This window comes from Anthonomus grandis, chromosome 6 (genome assembly GCF_022605725.1).
Source record: "Anthonomus grandis grandis chromosome 6, icAntGran1.3, whole genome shotgun sequence".
NCBI lineage: Eukaryota > Metazoa > Arthropoda > Insecta > Coleoptera > Curculionidae > Anthonomus > Anthonomus grandis.
The window spans coordinates 18,646,397-18,670,157 of record NC_065551.1 but is presented as its reverse complement, the minus strand read 5'-3'; the positions used below and the strand labels follow the sequence as shown (position 1 = coordinate 18,670,157).

At 31.8% G+C, this 23,761-nt stretch overlaps 1 protein-coding gene across 3 annotated transcripts in view; it reads right to left on the bottom strand.

Moving 5' to 3' along the window:
• Positions 1 to 14,492: 14,492 nt before the first annotated feature.
• LOC126737297 (uncharacterized) overlaps positions 14,493 to 23,761 on the bottom strand; it is a 76,860-nt gene continuing 67,591 nt past the window's right edge. For all 3 annotated transcript variants that reach the window (XM_050442138.1, XM_050442136.1, XM_050442139.1), the window contains exons 6-8: positions 20,044 to 20,206; positions 19,459 to 19,597; positions 14,493 to 15,110 (exon numbers count right to left, since the gene is read on the bottom strand). In XM_050442138.1, the coding sequence (XP_050298095.1) occupies positions 14,963 to 15,110; positions 19,459 to 19,597; positions 20,044 to 20,206 (450 nt within the window). In that variant the 3' untranslated portion in view covers positions 14,493 to 14,962. The remainder of the gene's footprint in view (positions 15,111 to 19,458; positions 19,598 to 20,043; positions 20,207 to 23,761) is intronic.

Genomic DNA, 23,761 nt, shown 5'->3' with positions numbered 1-23,761 from the left:
TGTTCCTTTGATAACTTTCTGGCGTTGGTATTTCAAAACATCTATGGTCCAACATTCTAAAGTTCATGACAAGCATAACGAATAGTCTTGGACCTAGCAGTTGTCTCTCAGGATACAGTTGCAAATATCAGGCGACTGCAAGATTTGCATTCCTATTGCATGTAATATAACATTCCAATATGTCAAATTTTTCTTTACTGGTATGTCGCATGGTGATTTTTGGAAATTGCAATTTTAAACAAAACTCACTAAAACAAACGAAAAGAACTAGATACGAAAAAACTATTTAAGACTAACAAGAAAAAGAACATGAAATAAACAAGATAAGAACTACTAAAAAAGATAAAAAGTTAAATGAATTAAATAATATTTTGCAGAATTGTTAGTAAATCACGCTAAATCATTAAACAAAAATAATTGTTTATACGACATAACTTTTTGACATAAGAATGAATATTTTCATAAAGTGTTTAAAGGAAAAAAGATCTTTTTAATTTAGCAAAAACACAAAATGGCCGCCATAAGAAAAAAAGAAGTTGAGGATGGAATCTCAGAACCAAAACGTCGAAAACAAAAACTGAATTCAGGTATGCATTGTTCTTAAAAGTTGTCCCAATAATGTTTTTACAGATTTTAAAAATACGTTGAAATAAAAAAAATACAGCCCTTTTTCAAAAATGCAACCTTTTAATTTTTTCCAATTATTTCAAAACCGTAAAGAGATAAAATCGTTCTGAAAGCGGCACTTAATTGGTAACTAAATGCCCTACAACTTTCCCCATTTAACGAATTTTCTATCTCTTCCATAGTTTCCAAGATACCCATACATGTACACCCAATTTGGGCCACACTGTATAAGAAGAAGCGAAAACACGGAAGACATCTATATCTATCTGCCAAAATGAAAGCAGTATTTTCACGTTATAATAGTGAACGGGTTTCATTATTTGTACACAAGCTAATACACAGCGCTGAAAAATTCTAAAACAAAGGTAAGAACACAAAGTCACGGTCATCTCTCTTTGATGAGACCGTGACCTTGTGTTCTTTCCTTTGTTTTGTTTTTGTTTGGTCTCTTAGAGAAAAATCGATGATACGTTGCTATTTGAAAAATTCTTCTCTTATACAGAGGTTCGTATAGCCTTCATATTTTCTAATATTTTGAGATTGTATTCGTATAAAAATATAGTAATATATAACCCTTATTTTAGCATAATTTAAAGAAGTAAATTGGAGATACTAAAAGTCGATAAGACCGCATTCATTTTAAAAAAATATGTATTAAAGACAAACGAAAATTTGAAAAATATTATATGATATTGCTCAATGCGTCCAATAATCCGATTATGGCAAAAGTCCATTGGGATTTAACTAAACGCCCTTGTAAGTATATTTTAATAAAATAGTTATGCAAAATTTAAGCAAATATAACTTGAATAGTCTCAACCCTTTTTCCCATATAAAAATATTTTTTTGTATTCTGCTTAGTTGTAGGCCAATAAGGCAACATCGCCCTATATCAGTGAATAAGCAAAAAACAAGTTTCATTTGTTGTGGAGTTTGCATTGTATGTTTTGAAAAAATGTGCAGAAGATTTTGTTTTTTTAGGGTTTTTTGACCTTTATTTTGTTTAAAAACATCCTGCGGCTGCTTTTTGCATTTAGATATGTCGTAAAGATCCTTTTTCACTCTACTTTATACTTAATTTACCCCATCCAGCACCGCTATTCACTCCCGGGTCCCGTTAGCTTCTAGGGTAAAAATAACTAGAAGAAAAACGCTTTTATTTAAAGTAGCGATGACAGTTTTGTGTTCTATAAAGACACTAGAAAAGGTCTATATAGAGACATTTTCTTATAGTAGTAAAATAGCAGTAAACCGTTTTATAAACTGTTACCTTTAATAATACTGTGAAACCTCTCCTTGCTTCCAGTGAAACCTCATATCTATTAAGTGAACAGTTTCTTTATCAGGGCAACTTTCCTTTTTTTCAACTAACCTTTTTTTTTTCATGTAAAACAAACTTCCAAAATTGGAAACTCAAAAATGCGGAACATCTTTTGGTTGAAAAAGAAAATTAAGACCTCCTGGACGCGAATTTCTAAAAACGAAACTGTATATAGTAAAATACATAATTTATGTAACTATTAACATATTGGTGACACTGTATTACGAGCCGTATAGGGAATAGCTTTTTTTGGTGGAATTATCGTTTTGGATCTGATGAACTTCAAATTGACAAAGTGTGTTTCAATTCGTTTTCCCGTTATCGAGCCAAAATATTCTGATATCAGGCACTTTAGTGAAGGCTCAAGTTCAAGAAATAGCAGAAAAACTTTATGTTATTAATTTTCGCGTATCCAATGGTTAACTGAAAAAAATGCCGTAAGAAACATGTAATAAGTTTCAACTGTATCTTATAAGAATCAGCAGTTGCTAGTCATGACGACGTAAATCAGTTTAGAATTAAATTGCCTTTGCTTCCGGTTGGTATCAGCGAAATCTATATATTTCAACTGCAATATATAGACTTTGGTATTAGCTAAAAGATATGTATAACGCTGATGAAATTAGCCCTTTCTTCTGAGTTTTACCGGATAAAACTCTCGGCTTTAATTCTAGAAAATGCAGCAGTGGAAAACTTTCCAAGGCTTACAATTTTATTTTTTGCTAATATTGCAGGAAAAAAATATTTATTAGTGATTGCAACAGCGGCTCAATCTAGGGCATTTAAAAATGTAATATCAAAAGACTTACGGCAATCTGCAAGTTTAAAAAAAAGCATGGATGACACAAGACATTTTAAATGAGTGGTTGTTCCTATTTTATAAAAAAATTATTCAATATTACCCTCGCTAGGAAAAGCTACAAAACATAAACGTTTTTTTTTACCTTCCAATACCATCTCAAGAAGTCAACCTTTAGACCAGGGTATCATATAGAATTCTAAATTTTATTATCGATGAATAATATTACAACTTCATAATTGTTTTAGAACCACTTTATTACATTAAAACTACCAGCGATAAAGTTTCATCAGCAATCATAAAAAATTGTTTTAAAAAGACTGGTGTTTACAAAAGCAACAGTGATTCTACATTATTTAAATGGAATCCAGAAAACTTCCTTTATCTAAAAGAATTAAGTTCAAACATTTACGACGGTACTGTTAATATGATTAGCCATAATCTTGCAAAAAAAGAGAAAGAAGACAGCCCAAGTAACAATTTGCAGTCACCTAAGTTGAGATTACTTTAATTTTCACTAGTTGTAACGTTGTTTTCAGTGCAAAATTTAGTTGGTTTTGCAACGACGTTTATTTTCGACCAAACTTCGACGTACTGCACCTGTATCGCAACTGTTGTAAAACTGTGCTATTTTTACAACGTATTTTTTACTATAGATTGGTAGCAGTAGTAATTTACACTTAAAACAACGACGTGCAGACGTGTACAATTTTTCGAATCAAAAACCCAATAAGAACAACGTTATCTCATCGTTAGCGAATGGGTATTACATTGCCTGATCGTCTGTGTTAAGGAGTGTTGCCAATTTGGCGGATTTGCCGCTAGATTTAGTGGAATTATTTTTACCCTAGCGGAAAAAAAAATCATTTTAGCGGACAGCGGAATTTTTAGCGGAATAATTTTGTAATTAAGCGGATTTTGGCGGTTTAATAAATTTTATCTTTCCCACCTTACTCTTCGGACGCCCATGCTGAAGTGTAGGCTAGACTAGGCAGCGGGAAAAAATACATTCGCCCTAGCAATTCGTTTCGGTCAATGCGCTGGTGTTGAGCGCCCTCTGAATATTTGAACAACAAGCCGTGTTCGGTGATTCCCCTAGTCTGTTTATTGAAATTGCACTATTGATTAAATTGTGTTGTAAGAATTGCGTTTTCACATGGTTAATAAATAGTTAATTTAACTTCTACTGAGTTAAAATAACTGTAAGTTTTAGTAACAATGTTTGGAACTATTATACATTTTATTAGTTGATAATATATTTTAGTTAGATCCTATATTTTGAAATGGCAAATATGTATAGTCAAAAGCTTAGAGAAGTTTGGATAAAAGATCCCATTTTATCGCCATGGTTAACTTTCGTTGAGTCAACCAACGGTAAATTGGCAAAGTGTAAATTTTGTATGATCACAATTGGAAATAAATATTCTGATTTGAAAAATCATGCAAATAGCTAAAGGCATAAGAACAATGCAACGATTGTTTTGGGAAATACCAAATTGCTTTTTAAGCCAGAACGTAAACTAGACTCAGTAAAAAAGGCCGAGGAAAACTAGCAATATATATTGCATTTCATTCTTCGATATTAAGTATCGAATACTTGATTCCCACTTGTAAATCCTCATTTAAAGGTTTTTTGAGTGTTACATAATAAAAATACGTATTCATTTATTGTAATCTTTTTTAGGTTTTGAAGCTGAACAATTGCAAATGCAACGGACCAAATGTGAAGTAATAACAAATGTAATTGCACCTTATTTCAGTAATGAACTTACAGAGGATGTTGGAGATCTACCTTATAGCATATTAATTGTTGAGTCCAATGATATTTCTTTTACCACATATTTAGGTATATCTATTATATATTTTAGCGCAAAAATCAATAGAATTATTTCAACTGGCTTGGGACTAAGAGAATTGGATTCTGGTAATACAGACGGGATTTTGCAATGCCTTTTGGGTATGTTAAGAAATTATAATTTAAAAATTCAAAATTTATGTGGCCTAGGAACAGATAATGCATACTGGTGTAAACAATGGCGTTTATGAAAAGTTATTGGCCTATAATCCGAATATTATTTTAGTTCGCTGTATATGCCCTTCATTACAGCATGCTGATCATGCAACCAAATAACTGCCACGAAATTTAGAATTTTTAATTCGTAAAACCTATGACTGGTTTTCAAAATCCTCCATGAGACAATCATTATATAATGAATTGTATAAAACAATTAATGACGGTGCTGAACCTCTTAAGATAGTGCGAGCTTGTGCAACTAAATGGTTGTCTATTGAGCCAGCTGTTGGTCGCATACATACTCAGTAGTTAGAGTTAAAAATTCACTTTTAAACAGCTAAATTAAGTAACGATAAATGTTATACAGCGGATTTGTTACATCAAATGTACTCAGATGACTTAAATTATGCTTATATTTGTTTTTTAAAACAAATATTAATTGAGTTTAATAGAGTTAATAAAGCTTTTGAGATAAACAATGCCGATCCAACTAAGTTATTAGATGATCTGATGAATTTACTGACCTCATTAGTTAATAAAGTTGTTACACCAAACTCACAATTTAATGTATTCACCGATAAGCTGAAGGATTATATCGATAAAAGATGTTACCTCGGATACCTCTTTGAAAATCAATTAAAAACTATGGTAGCAATTTCAGCCAAAAATAAGCTTAGAAATCGCATGAAACGTCCATTACTTAATTCAATTTTCGCCATTCGTAATGGACTACGAAAAAATGGTATTTGCTGTAAAGACTTCTTGCTGCCAAATGATATTATTAAAAAGATCAAAACCAACGAATCCTATTCCCAAGCAATAGGCATCGGTGACACGGATGACCTAGAAAATGATATATTTTTTTTGAACCAAAATGACTTATATGATTTAAATATTTGTAGATTGTAGTTTTAAATACAAAATGCGAATTAATCCGATTATCTGTTTATATTTTCCTTGGAATTTGGTAATTATAAGTTTCGTTACTCTACTCATTTATTTGTGTTATTCTTATAACTAACCAAATAAAAAATTTAATATACGTTTTATAACATAACTTCTTTGTCCAACCCCCCCTTCCCCCCTGCCGGCTGCGACGGTTTAACACCGTCTTTTAGGGTTTAGCGGATTATGGCGGAATTTCTTCTCATAAACAGCGGAGAAAGCATTCAGCCGATTCAGCGAGTTGGCAACACTTAAGCAATTTTCGCTGTAGAGGGAGCTTTTTGACATGTTAAGAGTTTTAGGAAGAAGATGAAAAACAAAGGTAGGGAGAATAAGAGGAAGAAAAAATATTTAATTGAACAAAACCTACTTAATCTATATTTTTATATTTATAATTCATTTTTTGCTTGTAATTATTGGGATTAATTATTTTCATTTTGCTTTAAAAAATGAAGAGATATAAAGACTTTAAATATTCTGCAACTTACTACAGACGCAAAAAAAAAACTTTCAATGGAAGCAAAAATGCCTACAACTAGCTTACCTGAAGTTGATATGGATTATGTAGAATCAATGGAAGTGGCGGAAGATAGCAGTGAAAAGGTTTGTAATAAATTTTACAGATTTAAAGTTTAAAATACTGGGTTTACTTTTTGTAAATGCTTTCCTTCATGGTTCCTATATCCTACTTGATAGCCTTTCTTTACACAAGAGACTAACCAGTTTAAAAACAATGGTAAGTTTTATAAAGTTTTATTTTTTAGGATTTATATAGCAGCAGCAGCAATAAGAACTCAAAATTTAATATTAACATTACATTCTGAGTTTATATTTTTCGAAGAGCTTATGAATGCAGTTTTTTTCATTAAAGTTTGTAAAAAAACGTGCTGCATACGCGCAACAAACTGCAAACAATAATTGAAATATTAAAATTTTAGGTTAGGTCCAGCCGTTCTTCCTCTTGCTTTAGGCCAACCATGGACAACGACAGCGGGTTTCTTATGTAACCTATAAAAAAATTACTTATTATTTTTTTTCGAAATCCGCTATAAATTCAGGGCGCGCGTGTTATTTAGGGCTAAAATAACATCTTTTCACAAACTATGTTGCGTTTATAAATTAAGTGCTCGTAAATCTTTAAAAACGGGTATTTTACCCGTATAATTCTAATAAGGACTGTTCAAAACATGGATTTAAAAGGTTGTGTTTTTTGGAGTAGCCGCCTACTGGAGTTATCTATTAGTTTATTGTAAAAAAAATAATTAATTTTTCTGTCGTTATGGCGTCCAAACAATCCGTCCAAAAATCAGTAACTCTAAAAACGTTGCAAAAGCGTTTAGAATGTTAACGGGTAGTTTTCTGCGTCACGTTGAGACAACCAAAAAAATCTCTTTAAAATTGGTGTAAAACGGGGTTGTCTCTACGGTTAAGACAGCGTAACAATGCATGCAATGCGTTGCAATTTGCAACATTGTCGCATCGACAAATTGCTAATTGGGAGGGATATCAAGCTTGACGAAGTTGAAAGCACCAACACAATTACTCACTATATGTAGTAAAAGGCTATAAAAGTAATAACCAACTTAAAAACATTTGTAAAAGATGACTACATTGCATTTTAACCACTAAAAAATTAAAAAAATCGCTTTCAATCCAATTTGAAAAGCGAAAAATCAAAATATGCGTCAACAGCTAGAGTATTTAAGAATTTTTAAATAAATAAAATCTATGAAAAATTAGGAAATTTAAAATGCAAACACTCTTTTATATCTGAGTTAGAGCAACTCCCCTACATTTCCAGCTAACCTTACTTTCATATGCCAAATTTAACCCTCGTCAGCAGCATAATATTATTTATTCAACCGTGCCAATAAACATGAAATCGGTTGACGTTTAAGCGAATAGTAAGCAAAAATACGTGGTAATAATGGATATTTTATCCACCTTAAACTTTGATATATTTATAGTGTGAGTTCAAAGGCTTTCAAAAGCTCAATTTAACAGGAATTAGGGTCTAAAATAATATGGAAAAAAAACAGCGTAGCTTTTCCAAATAAATATATATATTTGTACAAATACGTTCAAATTTTGTAGTAGCTTTATTCACACTTTTTTGAGTGGATACTTTCACTAAGCGGACAAAAACAGAGGCATTGTCAACCACTCACCTATGTAAGGTTTCACTATATTATCAATTGGGTTATAACTATTTTTTCATCCAAACAACGTTAAAAATACTCTTCTTAATTTAAAAATAGGCAAAATTTCTGTTAATTTTAGCTATCTCAATAACTTTTCGTTGCTTAATAAAGGCATTTGGACAGTCTTCATAAAATATGAATACAACGGTTTTAAATAATCAAAATCCAACTTATATTTAAAATGAAATTTAAAATAAAAAATTTCCACGTATCTCCAGAGATGTCGTTCGAAGTGCGCCTGCGTCACCGCGATGATTTTGGAATGACCAAGAATAGCTCATATTCGCGGCGTTGCCAATATCAGTACGCTCTCTCCCTAAGATTACTTTATCCCGAAATGATCTCAAACATGGTGGATGTCGATATCGGCATATAATTCGCCTTTTGCAACAGGATCTTTAGTAAAAATAGCAGTTTTAGAGAATGAGGTTGAAGAATATAATAGCACACCACAATTTGGACGCCTGCAAGCCTTAAGACTACCTTTAATATACTACGAATCATCCTCCAGTTCAAGTTTTTAAGTTGGCGTGAATTGTTAACTTGTACTTGTGGAATTTCTGGAGTTCTCACATCCTCGGAAAGTACTCTCCTTCTTTAAAGAATACAAAGCGTCTTTATAGGTTAGCTTATGATATTACGTCTCTTTGATAACAGCAAGAGAATCTTTCTACCAATCTCTTTATCAATTGTCTTAAATACTGGACATGTTCTGACCTATAGAGATCTTAAATTTTCTCGAATTTTCGGCAGAAAACTTCAGCTATTTCTCTAAACACTTGTAAATCTTTAGCTGCATAATGTGCCAAAGCTGTTTCTGCTGAAGCAATAAACAGGTCTTGGGATACTATAAAAAATACATTAGAGCAAAAAGAGCATTTTAGAATTAGACAAATATCTTAAAATATAAACCGTAATAAGTCAAAAAGTAGGACGAAAAAACATAAGAGGGGATAAAAATATATAAAATAATATAATTTTAAGATGAACTTACTTGTCAAAGTATCGACACTAATAAAAAACAGTACATAGCACATCTTTGCCTATGGTTATTTAAGTAGGTACTAAACAAAGCGAAGTCAACCTCTACCTGTTGGAATGCAATAAAGCAAAAAAATGTATTTAAAATAAACAAACAATAATGGGCCACGAATTCATATAAAATCCGACTCAGCTCACCATCTTCATCGTTTCCATATTAAGGAGCCAGTCGGTTAAAGTAAATGGCTCAAGCTGTAGCCCTCGGCGACTTTTATATTCTGTAGAGAACATGAGTGATGATTTCCTGAACCTTGTATGGCCTATTCTAGGATGTTTGAAGTTTCGGTGACAGACACTTCCATTTCTTAGTGTCATAAAACCAAACTTAAGCCATACTTTAGCGAGTAAGCGGCTATAAGCGTCTTTAAGACATCTCATTCGAGCAATCAAGTCATGACGTCACCGTATAAGGCGTTTTAAGCGTTTGTTAGCGGTCTCCCGAGAATAAACAATAAATATTGATATCAACTCTTGATATTTTCCTAGAGTTGAGAAGCATTATATTTCTTAGTATTAGTTTTAATTTATTTAATATTAATGTATATGAGACAGTTAACTTTTCTGTTTATTGCATTTCCTCTTGGCCAATATAAACGTTTTCAAGGCGAAATTAATTTGTATTTTGTTACAATCTAGATCTGATACTTAAAATATATGACATCGGATTTAGACTCAAAACGTTTTGAAAACTTAGACAAATGTTTTCATGGTTTAGGTCAGTCTCCAAATCGAATGCAATACCGATGAAAGGTATACCTAATATATACTAATATTAATTAGACTCTGACAGCTGTTAGACATGACGTCATTTGAGCGCAACCATATGATGACGTAACGGTTAAGATATTGTAAGGCAACCGAGTAAGGCGCTTACTCGTTATATAAATATGGCTTTGAGACATATATTCAGGCACAGCATCTGAGCTTTGACATTGACATCATATACGCCACTAGGTAAAAATAAAGAAACCTATGTCAATCTATTTGATGTCTGGAGACTTAGGCGAGATACGGTTATTTTGGATTTGGTGCAGCACATTGCCAGCGTCGGTGTCCAGTATAAACGTTCCTTTACATAATTGATAACTCACAATAGGTGCGCTCCTTAGAGCCTCTTTTAGGTGATCGAAACCTTACTGACAATCTTGAGAAAATTAAAAATTTCGTTATTCTTCTGTCAGCTTGGTCAATGGTCTTGCGATGTTGGCAAATCTCCACATACCGTTGGTAGTAGATACTTAATCTCATAAAGCCGCGTAGCATGTCTTTGGAACTCTCCAATTTTTGACACTCTGGGCTTTTGCCTTTGCAACGCAAGTCTAGTCTTATAAATTGAAGCCGACGTGATCCAGATACTGCACAGCTCTGTAAAATAGATGACACTTCTTTAAGCTAAACTTGTGTTCAGAACCTCGTAGCCTTAAGAACACCTTTTTTAGATTTTTTTATATGGCCTTCAAGTGATTTTGCTAATAATGTCAAGGTAAACTAGGCAAATGTTCCAGGACAGTTCTTTTAAAATCGTTTCCATCAGCCAATTACAAATAGCAGGAGCACAGTCTAAAAGGCATTACGTTAGATTGTTATAATCCAGAACCCACCGTGAAAGCGTTCTTTTCCCGATATTCAGGGGCCAACTGGACTTATCATGTCAAGCATCAAAAAAATATTTGATCCAGCCAGGGTGTCTAAAATGTCATTACTGCGAGGCAGGGGAAAGCTGCTCTTTTTAGCCACCTTATTAAGTTCCCGGATACTAAATGGTTCTATGAGGTCTTCGTTGGCCATACTCTTAACAATGTTATCAACCTTCTCTATCTTCGCCAATGGTAGTTTTCAACTACGTTGGTTCTTCCCTTCTCACTAGTAACAAAAGCGTCTCGATAACCTGCCTAAGGACGATGCATGCCTGATGACCAGCTCTTCTAATTTTTTCGCAATGGCTTTTCGGTGCTGTCCACAATGGCAACACTACACAGGAAAAAATCTTTTCAGCACGACTCTTCTCGATTACTTCTCGACCAAAAGTCTTGTCATGCTTATCAGGTTCGAACATGACTATTTCACCATTCATGCCCTTGCTATCAACGCAGCACTTGACACGAGGCCGATATTGCTTCGTTCAGGTGTAATTCCTTTTACGACGTAAAACGACATCCTTATTGTCTATCTCCAGGACTCTCTGTTTAAATTTAACTTGACATCCTTAATCTCACCCACAATCACAGGATGCTTAAGTGTGACTTTTACTATGGTGAACGTTGCGTTTGTTGCAGCATGGACATTCGCACATTCTTCCATCCCTTTTCGTAAACGTCATTTTGATTGTCGAACACTAGCTGCAGATTTTACTATGTCGATAAATATGACTATTTTTATCGCATTGGTATCCAGCAGCACACTCCAGAGACTCCCATCCACACATGCGTCGAAACACTTTTGGTATGGTGCTGCAGCGAGGAGACCTGGCCGGTATTCATCGGGGCTTGCTAAATACAGGTCGAGGATCGCCCCTTCGCATTGACCTTCTTTAGTTTTCTATATTGGCGGGATTGGAACTAGCGTCTTTTGAACAGTATTCTTGCTTGACCTACTTTGCTACATTTTCATTACTCCAATTTCCGGTCCTAGTGGCTACGTCCTTCCTTAACCTCCCTAGTGATCCGCTCACCTGATTCCTCAACGTCGTCCTCTCCTGGAATTACTTGCCTGGCCCTTCGTTTGGGCCTTGGGCCCTGGTTCGTGTTTTTGACAGCTTAGAATTCCAGGGCCAGTAATAATGCATCTACTAGCTTATTTGGATGTGCCAGTAGTAAGGCCTATCTCATTTTACTATCGCGAAGTCCATCTAGGAATGCTTGAACTATCATATGTTCCAGTCGAACCAAACGTGCAATATCAGCTTCAAATCCGACCTTAACCGACGTAGTTGTTAATATGTGTAGGTTTAGGTCTAGCTTTAAAGGTTTGCACCACGCAGTTATGCTTTATGATGCATATCTTGTGGATCGGTTTTAAAAATCGCGGTGTAAGTCCTTACTTGTTTATATTATGATTTTTTATTTCTAATGTTGTGTCTTGAACATATAATAAATAAAAACATTTTGATTTTTGTTTTTTTTTAATTTCTCTGACTTTTGGCACCGATTTTTCAACTGGGTTTGGTAGACATGTTCCAGGTGTGACTGGCCATACCGCATCTCCAAATGCCTCATTAGGTGATCGTATACTTCCTGATGTTTTGGAAACATTATTTGCAATATGGCAGGAGCATCTCCTCTCTAAGCCAATGTAAGGGCATTTGCCTTCTTTCTGGATGACCAATCGCTTGCTTTTGCACCCACCGTTCGTTAGGTGTAGATTAAAACACTTAAGACTACTAAAAATATTTATTTACTACTATTTATATCGATTTTAAAAGTCGCGCCAATATTCTGACATGAATTGGCCTCTTGGCGGCGCGAGCTCCTTATATATCAGCTGGACCACTCTTGTGGAAGATTCGCTAACTTTCCACGTGTCCTCAAAAAAGCGGTATACCGACTTTTTGGACCAGTAAAATTTCAAACATAGTATGGATACAATGCCATTGGTTTTAAAAAATTGGAATAAAAGTTTATACAGTTCCAAAATTAATATTTTTTAGAACTTTTTTATAATATTGATATTTTTAAAAATACATTTTTACTTTTATATTTTTACAGAAATTTGGTCAGTACAGTTTCTATAAATTATGGATATGATAAATATAGATATACTCTTATTTTAAATATTTTTATAAAATTCGTGTTTTGCTTGTCAACATCAACAATTCTTGAGCCAGTCACTATGCAGCTTTTAATATTTGGCCAAATTTAAACTGCCAATATTTCGGAAACTATCAATTTTTGGACTAGATAACCTTATACAAAGTTAACCTTATTTTTATTTAACTTTATGAAAAAATAAGAGAAATAAAGGATTTCCCTGTGTCTTTTTTTAGCCAAATATTAAAATAGTCTTTTAAAGTAGTCCTGCCTTTAAAATAAAACCAAAACTAACCAATAAATAAAGGCTACTAAAAGGGAGTAATCGGTAATTATGCTAGAGCTCATAAACATAATTTTTCAGATGAAATTAAAAATATGTCAAAAACGGTTACACTCAGGTATAGCACATTATACACAACATATATCTAAAATTGCACGTGGAAGCCAAAAATGTAAAAATTTACAGGGTGGTTTATTTAAAATAACGAAGTTGACACTTGACACTTGCTTTCGGTATAACCGGAAAAGTCACAACCGTCAAATTTCTATGTTGCCAAATTTTCAAAATTTTGTAAAATTCGGTTTCTGAGATATCGATCGCGTCTATTCGTCGTGAGACACCCTGTATAGAAATGGCAAAAAAACTTTATAACAACATAAAAAATTTGTCACTTATTTTGAAGGTACAAAACATGTATATGAATACACATAACGTATATTAGAGAAAAAGATATCAACATTGCATCGCCTCTCGATCGCATTGTTAATTCCACCGACACAAAGAATCTTTACCAGTGACGTCAAAAAATATTTATATGATAAATATTTTTTAATAATAGACTATGCTTCAAATTATAAAAAAATATAACTGTTTACATTTTATTTTATTATAGATTTCTTAATACGTTTTTATTTAGGTTTACTTCTATGATCCCCTATTCTACATTTATGATGACGGTTCTCCCATGATGTTATGACATTATCTGTACTTACTAGTAAAAAGATCGGCTTAAATCGTTTTTTCCACGGTACGGTACAAATAGTACAAGTTTTTACTAGCGTAACAGTTCACAAAAACACTCAAATGAGACCTTTTTTAACCAAAACCTAAAAGAAAATACACGGAACATCAACATTTGCTTGGTGTTGCCATTCCTAATTTTTTAGAAGTGTTTTTAGGAATAACAATGATAATAATTTTTTTTTGCTTTGAAGATGTTATTTTTGCGCTTAGAATAAGCTATATCTATTTCTACTTTTTATTTTTAATCAAATCTAATACCAATAAGTTAAATTCATATAATTAAATAACTTGACAACAGAGAATCGATGAACATGCTGGTAAACAAAACAGCTCTCTTGCCCCTGAGTACAGGTTGAACTTAAACAAAATTTTGGTTTACTAATTCTATAGTCTTTCAATGTTCCATGGAAAATAACTTTTAACTTTTACATTTTTATAAATCTTTTAAAACTGTAAGAACCATTTTAAAATACCTTTTTCTTTAACATTATGTTGAATTATTTACAGCACGTTTCGGGGTACTCCCTACCCCGTGGATAATTCTTTATTAACTTTCTCCAAAAAAAAGCAAACAAGTTATTGTAAAAATTTAATTTTTATTAAGATACGAATTTATTTATTACGCTTAATGGTCTGTATCACAATATAACATTTAATACATATATTTTTACAAAAAAACAACAAGAAATGATTTATATTTTAAAGACATAATTTTTCTTACATAACAAAAACAATTAACTATTAAAAACATGAAATGTGAAGGACGGAAACGTAAAATAATTTTTTGCTTTATAATTATTTATATAAAATTGTGCTCTGATAACTAACGATTTAACCTAAATAACAACAATTTTGAAAGCGTCATTTAAACATTTTAAAAATAAGCTTTAATGAATAAAAATTACTCCTACTCCCGTATAACAACACTTTTATAACTAACTAAAAATATAAAAATGGACGGAAAAAAATAAGGAATGTTTAATGTATTTTTACAAAACGTAAAATATCATAAGCGCCTATAATTAAGATTATGTCGTAACAATTGTAAACTTTACAATAAATATACAATTAACAAAATAACATATTGACAGTTGTGTTTGACACCATATAATTAAGATAAAATTTCAATAGACTAGAGATAGTTCAAACATGAAAAAAAGCCTAAATATTTATAACGTTTAACATCATCAAAGATTAAAACAAAATTGTGCGCACTTTTTAACATACAGTGATGCATTTTATTACACTTCTGTACTGTGCGTTTGTATTCGAACCTTTTTTGTACTGCCGTTCCGGTTTAAGGTGGGCGATGTCCCACTGAATCCAGGATTCTGTATGCCCAGTCCGTCTTTGGGTTTGGGCTTCTTTAAGCTACTTCTTAATGGAGACCTGAAAATTACATTTGAAGGATCATTAAAGAATTGTTTCGTGGTTGAGAGTGTGGAAAAGTTATATTTTCTCCACATATTGAGAAGTTTACGATCGTCGCTGAAGTCGTTGTCGTCGGTGGAGGAATTAACCGAAAATGGTATTTCAATGGTGATAGTAAATAAGTTTCTATATTGTTTGAAAGTTAAAAATGTTGATATTTTATAAAATTATAGCTTTATGTGACATAAAAGACTAAAAAGTGTTCAGTTTCCTTTACTATTTTCACTGTATATTAAAAAAAATAGAATAGATCATCTCCTATAATTATGATCTATATAGGAAAAAAGTCTTAAGACTATTACGATTTTTTTACGGCCCTCGGATATTTTTTCTAAAAGAATTAATCAGTTCAGATCTTCAATCCCTGTATTCCTGCTTCTTGATAATTTCTGATGTCAACTTCTTTAATTAAAATATTAGATTTTTGAGGCAACTTCATCATCAAGGCAAAAACTGCCTGGAGTTTTTTTTTTAATTTTACTCCTTTAATTCAGACCACAATTTTTCGCTGCTAATAATGTCTACTACCTAAGCCGCAATAATGTCTACTACAAAAGCCGCTTAATACGTTTAGCTCTAACTTTTAAATTTTCACCTTCCTCTTTTTAATCAAAAGCCGAAAAGATATTATTTATTTTCTTTTATACATATAGTTGATTACTTTAATTTAGGTGCGTGGAAGGAGTCATTGCATTTTTCTTTCACATTTTTCTTCATCTTTATTAAACGTTGATTGCTTCAGTTGACAGCTCTTCTTCTCCTTTAATAACTTTAAGTGCATGGAGGGAGTTTTTTCATCTTTAATGCTATCAATTTCCTGGTATAAATTAATGAGTATCACTTACGTAGAATTAAATTGCTTTAGCGCAAACTCCTTCTTTCTTCAAGATATCAGCTGCCGAAAAAAAATTATTACTTTTTTTTCAGAGGTTAACTAAGCCTAAGGTTGTTCACTTTTATTGACATCAACTGCCTGGAAGCAATAATTGATTTCTTTTATTCTTACAAAAAGTTGAGTAACTTTACTTTACACTCCTTCAATATTTTTTCTTCTTTATTAACTGCCTTAAAGAAACTATCAATTTGTACAGGTAGTGGATTGCTTGAGTTTCTTATTTTTCTTCTTCTTTAATACCATCAAGAGTTTCTAAAGAGTTATTGAATTTTTCTCAAATATCATTCTAAATCGTTAATTATATCAATTGGCTGGTTCAGATCATCGACTATTACTTAAATGAAGTTGAGTTACTTTAGCGCATCTTAGGCATCAGCTGTCCGAAAGGAATTATTAAATTTATCTTTTAGAGGCAACTTTTTGAGACTAACGTTGTTCAGCTTTAACGACATCAACTGCCTGGAAGAAAGTATTAATTTTTTTTACTGTTACAAGCAATTGAGTTACTTTAGTTCACACTTCTTTAATTTCTTTTTTTTTTCTCTATTAACTGCCTTAAAGAAACTAAATATTAGTATTGTTTTTTACAGGAAATTTAGTTGACAATTCTTCTTCTCCTTTAATAACTTTAACTGCCTAGGACGAGTTGAATTTTTTTTACATCATTCTTCATCTTTAATAATATCAATTGCGTAGTTCAAATCATCGACTTGTACTTACATGGAGGTGAATTGCTTTAGTGTCTGTCTGTCTGGCAAGAATTATTCAATTTTTCTTTCAGAGAGATGACATCAACTGGACAAGAAATTATCGACTTTTTTCTTTTACAAGTAAGTTCCTTGCTTTTAGGTCACAATTCCTCTTCTTTTTTAGTACCTTCAGGTGCTTGAACGGAGTTGTTCCTGGAAGAAATTTTTCTCCTGCATCAATATTTATCTTGAATGATAAAACCTTAATAATTATCATGAATGATAATCTCTGGAATTATTTATTGACTCTTACTTACAAAGCAATTAAACTGCTCGTTTCTATAGGCAGTAGCTCCTGGAAGGAATTATTCAATTTTTATTTTAAGCAATTGAGCTTAACGTTGTTCGTCTTAAGTGACCTCATCTACCTAAGAAAAAAAATAGAATTTTTAATTTTACGGGTAGTTGAGTTACTTTAGCTCACACTTTTATCTTCTTCTTTATCAATGGCCTTAAACAATCTATTAAGATTATCAATTTTAGTTCACAATTATTCTGCTCCTTTAATAACTTTAAGTGCCTGGAAGAAAATATTGTATTTTTCTTTTACATCATTCTGTGTCTTTAATGATATCAACTGCCTGGTACAAATCATCGACTATTACTTACAGGAAGTTGAGTTGCTTTATCACTTATTTGTATTTTGGCATCAGCTGCCTGATAGAAATGATCGATTTTCATTTATTTTTACAAGCAATTTCGTTACATCAGCTCACACTTCTTCAAAATTTCTTTTTTTTCTCTATTAACTGCCTTACAGAAAATACCAATATTATCTTATACCGGTAGCTGATTGCTTTTTTAACTTCTAGTACGTGAAAGGATTCATTGCATATTTCTCTTACATAATTCTTCACCTTTAATGACATTAAATGCCTGATGGTTCTAATTATCGACTATTACTTACATGCCCTTAACTTGCTTTAGCTCACACTTCTTAATTTGTATCATTCTGCGTCTTAAATGACATCAACTGCCTGGTACAAATCATCGACTATTACTTACATTAAGTTGAGTTGCTTTATCACTTACTTCTATTCTGGCATCAGCTACCTTAAAGAAATCATCAATTTTTTTAAATTTTACAAGCAAATGAATTACTTCAGCTTACACTTCTTCAATTTCTTTATCTTCTTTATTAACTACCTTAAAGAAACTACAATATTATCTTGTACAGGTCACAAACCTTGCTCTCCTTTAAATGGTTGAAAGGAGTTATTGCATTTTCTTTTAAATCATTATTCATCTTTAATGATATAAATTTTCTGGTAAAATTCATCGACTATTATTTACATGAAGGTTAATTGTTTTAGCGCACTCTTCCTCTTTCTTAAGAGAATCAACTGTCTGGAAGAAATTAGGGTTTTTTTTTCACTTTTATAAATAGTTGAGTTACTTCAGCTTGAGTATACAAATATTCTTCTGCTTAGTAACTTTACGTTTCTAGAAGAAGTTTCTTCATTTTTAATTATATCATTTTCCTAGTATAAACCGTCAAGTTTAATTGCTTTGGCGCACAATTCTTTTTTCTTTAAACAGCTGTTTAAAAGAAATTCTTAATTTTTTCTTTTAAAAATCCATTTCTTTTACTTTTGCAAGCAATTGAAATACATTAGGTCACACTTCTTTAATTTTTTGTTTTACTCTATTAACTGTCTTAAAGAAGCTAACTGTCAATACTGTTTGTATAAAAAACTGATTGCTACTGTGCACAACGATTTTCCTCATTTAATAGCTCCAAGTACCTAGAAGGAGTTACTGATTTTTTTCTTTTACAATATTCTTCACATTTAATAATATTGATTGCCTAGAAGAAATTATCCATATTTTTTATAGAGAGTTGCTTGCTTCGGCTTACAATTTCTCTTCTCCTTTAATAACTTCAAGTGTCCTCGAAGAAATTTTTCTCTTGCATTTTTATCCTAAATGATATTAATTCTATGAAATAAATTATTGACTAACATGCACTTAAGTTGCTCATTTTTAAAGGCAGCAGCTTCTAGACGGAATTATTCTATTTTTTTTTTTAATCAATTGAACCTAACCTGTTTTATCTTTTCATATCAACTGGAAAAAATTATAGATTTTGTACTTTTACAGGCAGTTGAATTACTGTAGCTCAAAGTTTCATCTTAATCTTTTTTTCATCAATTGCGTTAAAGAAATTATCGATATTATTATGTTTTACAGCTTGTTTTAGTACACAATTCTTCTTCTTATCACTCTTTGTAAATAATGATATCAATTTATCGACTAATAAATACTACAGTTCCATTGCACTAGCGTATAGTTCTTTTTTAGAGGCTACTTAGAAGGAATTTTTTCTTTTTTCTAGAGGCAACTGAGGCTAAAATTGTTCACCTTTGACGTTAACTGCCGGAAGGAAAATATCTACATTTTACTTAAACAGGCAGTTAAGTTACTTCAGCTTATACTTTTCCACTTTTTATTTTCTTCGAAATTATATTTTATCCATTGCTTGTTTTAGCCCGAAATTCTTTACCTGCATTAAAAACTTTATCTTTTTTTTACATGCAGGTGATTTATTTCAGGCTATACAGTTGATCTCAACATTCTTCTTCTTCAAGAATATAATTCTAATACGAAACAAACACCCCAACATATGGACATAGTAATAAAATCTTTATTATTTTTTATATACCTGGTAGTTGTAATGGATGAACCAATTGTAGACCCATTTGTAGATCCCAAGGTGGTGGAAGTAGTATTCATAGAAGCCATCGAACCGTTTGATGCCGCTGTGTATGGTTTACCACTGGCATCTGTCATGGAAATTCCACCTAAATGAAAAAATAACCTTAAAAGTGCTCGATAGGCTTAAAAATGATAAAAATAAATTTAATAAGGCCTCCGAAAATAAATCCATCTAAGACATGTCATATATTATGTCCAAAAAGATTGATCTACCGAAAAACAAAAGTCATCTGACCCTACCGGAGAGCCTTTTCCGATTTTCTGCTTGGATCCACACACATTAGAGCCATTTTTCCATCCCTTTTATTATTTTTTAACCAGAAAAAACGTAATCGGTTTTCTGTTAATGTCAACTTTGCTTATCTTTTATGGCACACGGTCCTCTGGAACAATGGTCTTTATCTGCTATATTAAAACGATTATGGCAGGAGAAAAATTTGCTTTATCCACGATAATTACTTTTACGATACACAAGGTCGGTTAAGCCACAATTATTTTTTAATATTTACTTTTTAAATCAGAAGATACTAACCATTCGCACCTCCCCCCGTTCTCTCTCGGAATCCAGGATTTCCATACGTGGTAGGCTCGTTTGGCATCGGAGTTTTTGTGGGGTCTCCGCCTTCTTTTTTAGAGAAGAACATGTCGTATAACGCCATGACGAATAAAATCGAATTCAGAACTACTGATAAGACCTAAAAGAAAAAAAAATGTAATTTTTAATGGAAAATTTAGAGAACTAGGAAAAGGATGATAGGTATATATTTTCTAATTATTATACCTTATTACACCTAAATGACTATATTTATTGTTAAAACAAGGGTAAATGATCTTTAATTAAGCAAAGTAAAGTGTCACTTTACTAAAATATTTCCGCATTTTTATTTCTATTTTAAGAGGCGTAAGTTTTATCTCTGACGTGACAAAATTCCATTAGATCCCCATTTTTGTTTCGAGGTATACCTTATGATTATTTTTCTTTTTAAAACAAGGTAAACGACCCTTAATCAAGCAAAGTATGAACTGTCACTTCCTAAAGTATTTTCGTATTTTTTTCTATTTTAAGAGGCCTAACTTTCATCTCTGACGTGATGAAACCGCATTATATCCACATTTTCGTTAAAACCCACATAGGCGCCCGTATTTGTTTTCCTTTACTTAAGAACCGAGACGTGGAAAAAATATAATACCTCGACATGTCTGTATGAAGGCACTTCTTTTGTATGAGGTACATCTTTTATCTCCTCCAGTGAAATCCAGGAAAATTGCTTTTTCTCTTTTTTATATTTTCGAGTGTATTAATGTTGGATGGTTGGTTATAATAAGGAAACCCCTCTCGAAGACATCGAGAGTAGTATTAGCTGCCTTTTAATATAAGAAATTATTGTTTTTTGTCTTCCTCTTAGAACATTTAAAGGCTAGAATTAGCGTTGGCAGGGATCTATGGGAAGTTTGTTTGCTTGCAACATCTCTGATACAATGATGCCAAATGCAAAAAAACATACTTTATAATATCATAAAAAATTGTCACTTATTTTGATAAGCGCAAAACAATATTATTCCTGTTCAATAAAATATGAAGCCTTTTTTTTCATAAAATGTGATAAGATACTCTATAAAGCAGTCAACATTCAAAGTTAAAAGAATGTAGATCAGGTATATTAGAGAAAAAGGCAACAGCATCGCAACGCCGCTCAATGGCATTGTTAGTTTCACCAACACAAGTAATCTTTACCAGTGACGTCGTCAAAAAATATTTACATGATAAATATATATTATTAATAGATTATGCTTTAAATTGTTAAAAAATATTACTGTTTGTGAACTCTTTATGCGTTTTTTTAACGTACTTCTAACTAAAAGCATTTTTAAGGAAATTAAATATTTTTTATTTATTATAAATTTCTTATTTAATGTTTATTATTCTACGTTTATGACCATAGTTGTCCCTTGATATGATGTTATGACAATATCGGTATTTACTTGTGAAAAGATCGGCTTAAATCGCCTTTTTCTTATGGTGCAGAACAAACAGCACAAGTTTTTACCTTCGTAACAGTTTACAAAAACACTCAAATGGGTCCTTTTTCGTTTTTCAACCAAAAACTACAGAAAAAACACAGAACTTCATAAATACCGAATGTAAACACAAAACCGTTTATCAAAATCACATTTCACAAGAAATCAGCTTTTGCCTACGGTGTTGCCATTTCAAATTTTTTAGAAGCGGTTTTAGGAATAATAATGTTAATATTTTTTTTTTGCTTCAAAGATGTTATTTTTGAGCTTAGAATAAGATACATCTATTTTTACTTTTTATTTTTAATCCAAAATCTAACATCATTAAGTTAAATTAACCTTATGATATGTGTGTTCTCTTTTGGAAATGCGTGTATATTTAACAACAGAGAATCGAAGAATATGTTTGTAAACGAAACACCCCTTGTCCCTGTGCACATTTTGAACTTAAACAAAGTTGGGTAAAGCATACAGTTATTGGCACCCTTAGCAAATATTTCAACTAAATTGCCTATAAAAATTTGAATTTTAGGCTTAATTGGATAATTTATTTAGTACTTGGTGAGTTATGCTATTTAAAACAAAACTTATAAAATGAAACTACAATAATTTCATGTATTAAATTATAAAAACCACAAAATATGATTTTAAGTCCAAAAATATAGTAATTGGCATCTTTTACCTAGTTATTGACATGACCTTAATACAGTTATTGGCATTTTGAAATTAAAGTGTAAAAATTTATTAAATACCTAGGTACCTAGCTATAGCTACATAATTTAAAACTAAAAATAATACCTACCTACCTATTTGTATAGTAACTTAAAGACCAGTTATTTTGTTTTTAGAAATTTATTCAAAACATTAAAGCAAAACAAAGATGTAAATAAAATAAAAATAAAAGATATGCTTGTCTTTGGAATCAGTACAACGATATTAACTAAAACTCTTTTTCAGGCACACTTAGGTAAATATAGGAACTAAAACATGTCATTGGGGTTTTTTCAGGCATGTAATACATGTAAAAATGTTTGAATTTGACTTATGCAAATTGTTTTTTTCAATACACGGAAAATGATATGCTCTCATGCATTTTTCACACCTAACACCTGGGTTACAACTTGAAAAATTTAGGGTGCAAGAATAACACATGCCACTATATAAACTGGGATTTTTAAACGATATGCTAAAATCTAACATTAAACAATTTTTAAAAGTTGAACTGCTATTAAGGCTCATGTCGTCAGTATCTTTAAATAAATTTCTAGTAACATTTAATACTCTTGGTCGGGTTGAGGATTTCAAATCAGGCAAATCTTCTTCTTGTAAATTCCTATGCGGCTTTAGAATTATTTCGGATAAAACATTTATTTTCCTTTTCTTTGATACTCCAGGCTCTTTTTTCTCAATTTTTCTTTTGTTCTTTTCTTCTCGATCCTTTTCTTTTTGAATTTTCTTTGATTCCCTCTCTCGTTTTCTATTTTCTTTATCAGTTGCCTTCTGCTTTTTTTCCGATTCCTTTTTGTTATTAAATTGTTTCCATGAAGATGACGATAAAATAAATGAAGCTTTCTCGGGAAGTATTTTTCCTTTCCGTTTTGGGGTGGCGGGATGTGTTAAATATTGGGACATAGGATTACTTTCTGTTTCCTTAATAAATAATATAGGTGGGTCTACGATGTCTTTTTGTGTAACCGTTTGCGAGATTAATTTTAAAGAATCAGTTGATGGGCTCGAACAATTCTGAATTTCCGCACTGGCAAGATCAAGGGTTCCACTTTCTGATACCATGTATGTTTCCAATGTTTGACTATCTTCTTTTATGTTCTCTTGAAAGTCAAAACAGTCTTCAAATATATTTTCTTGAAATGTTTGATTTTCTCTAAGTCTAAGAAAGTTATCTCCAGAACATTCCATTTGGATAAAGTCACTGAGATTTTTATTAGTTTCTTTTACATCTTCAAAATCTTTCTTTGTTTGGTGACTTTGTTCTTGACTTAATTTTGTTTCTAAATCATTGCTAACGCAGGGCTCCGACATTTCATTTGCTTCCACGATAGATGAAGTGTTGTGGATTTGGTTTGTGCTGGTTTTCTTAATAATAAACTCCATCCAAAGTTTATAAATAATGTTGAGATCTTTTCCTTCTTTGGAACAATCAAAAGCTTCAAATTTTTTGATCGGTCAACGATTTTTTGATCGGTCAACGCCAACTATTTCTTTAAAGGTTG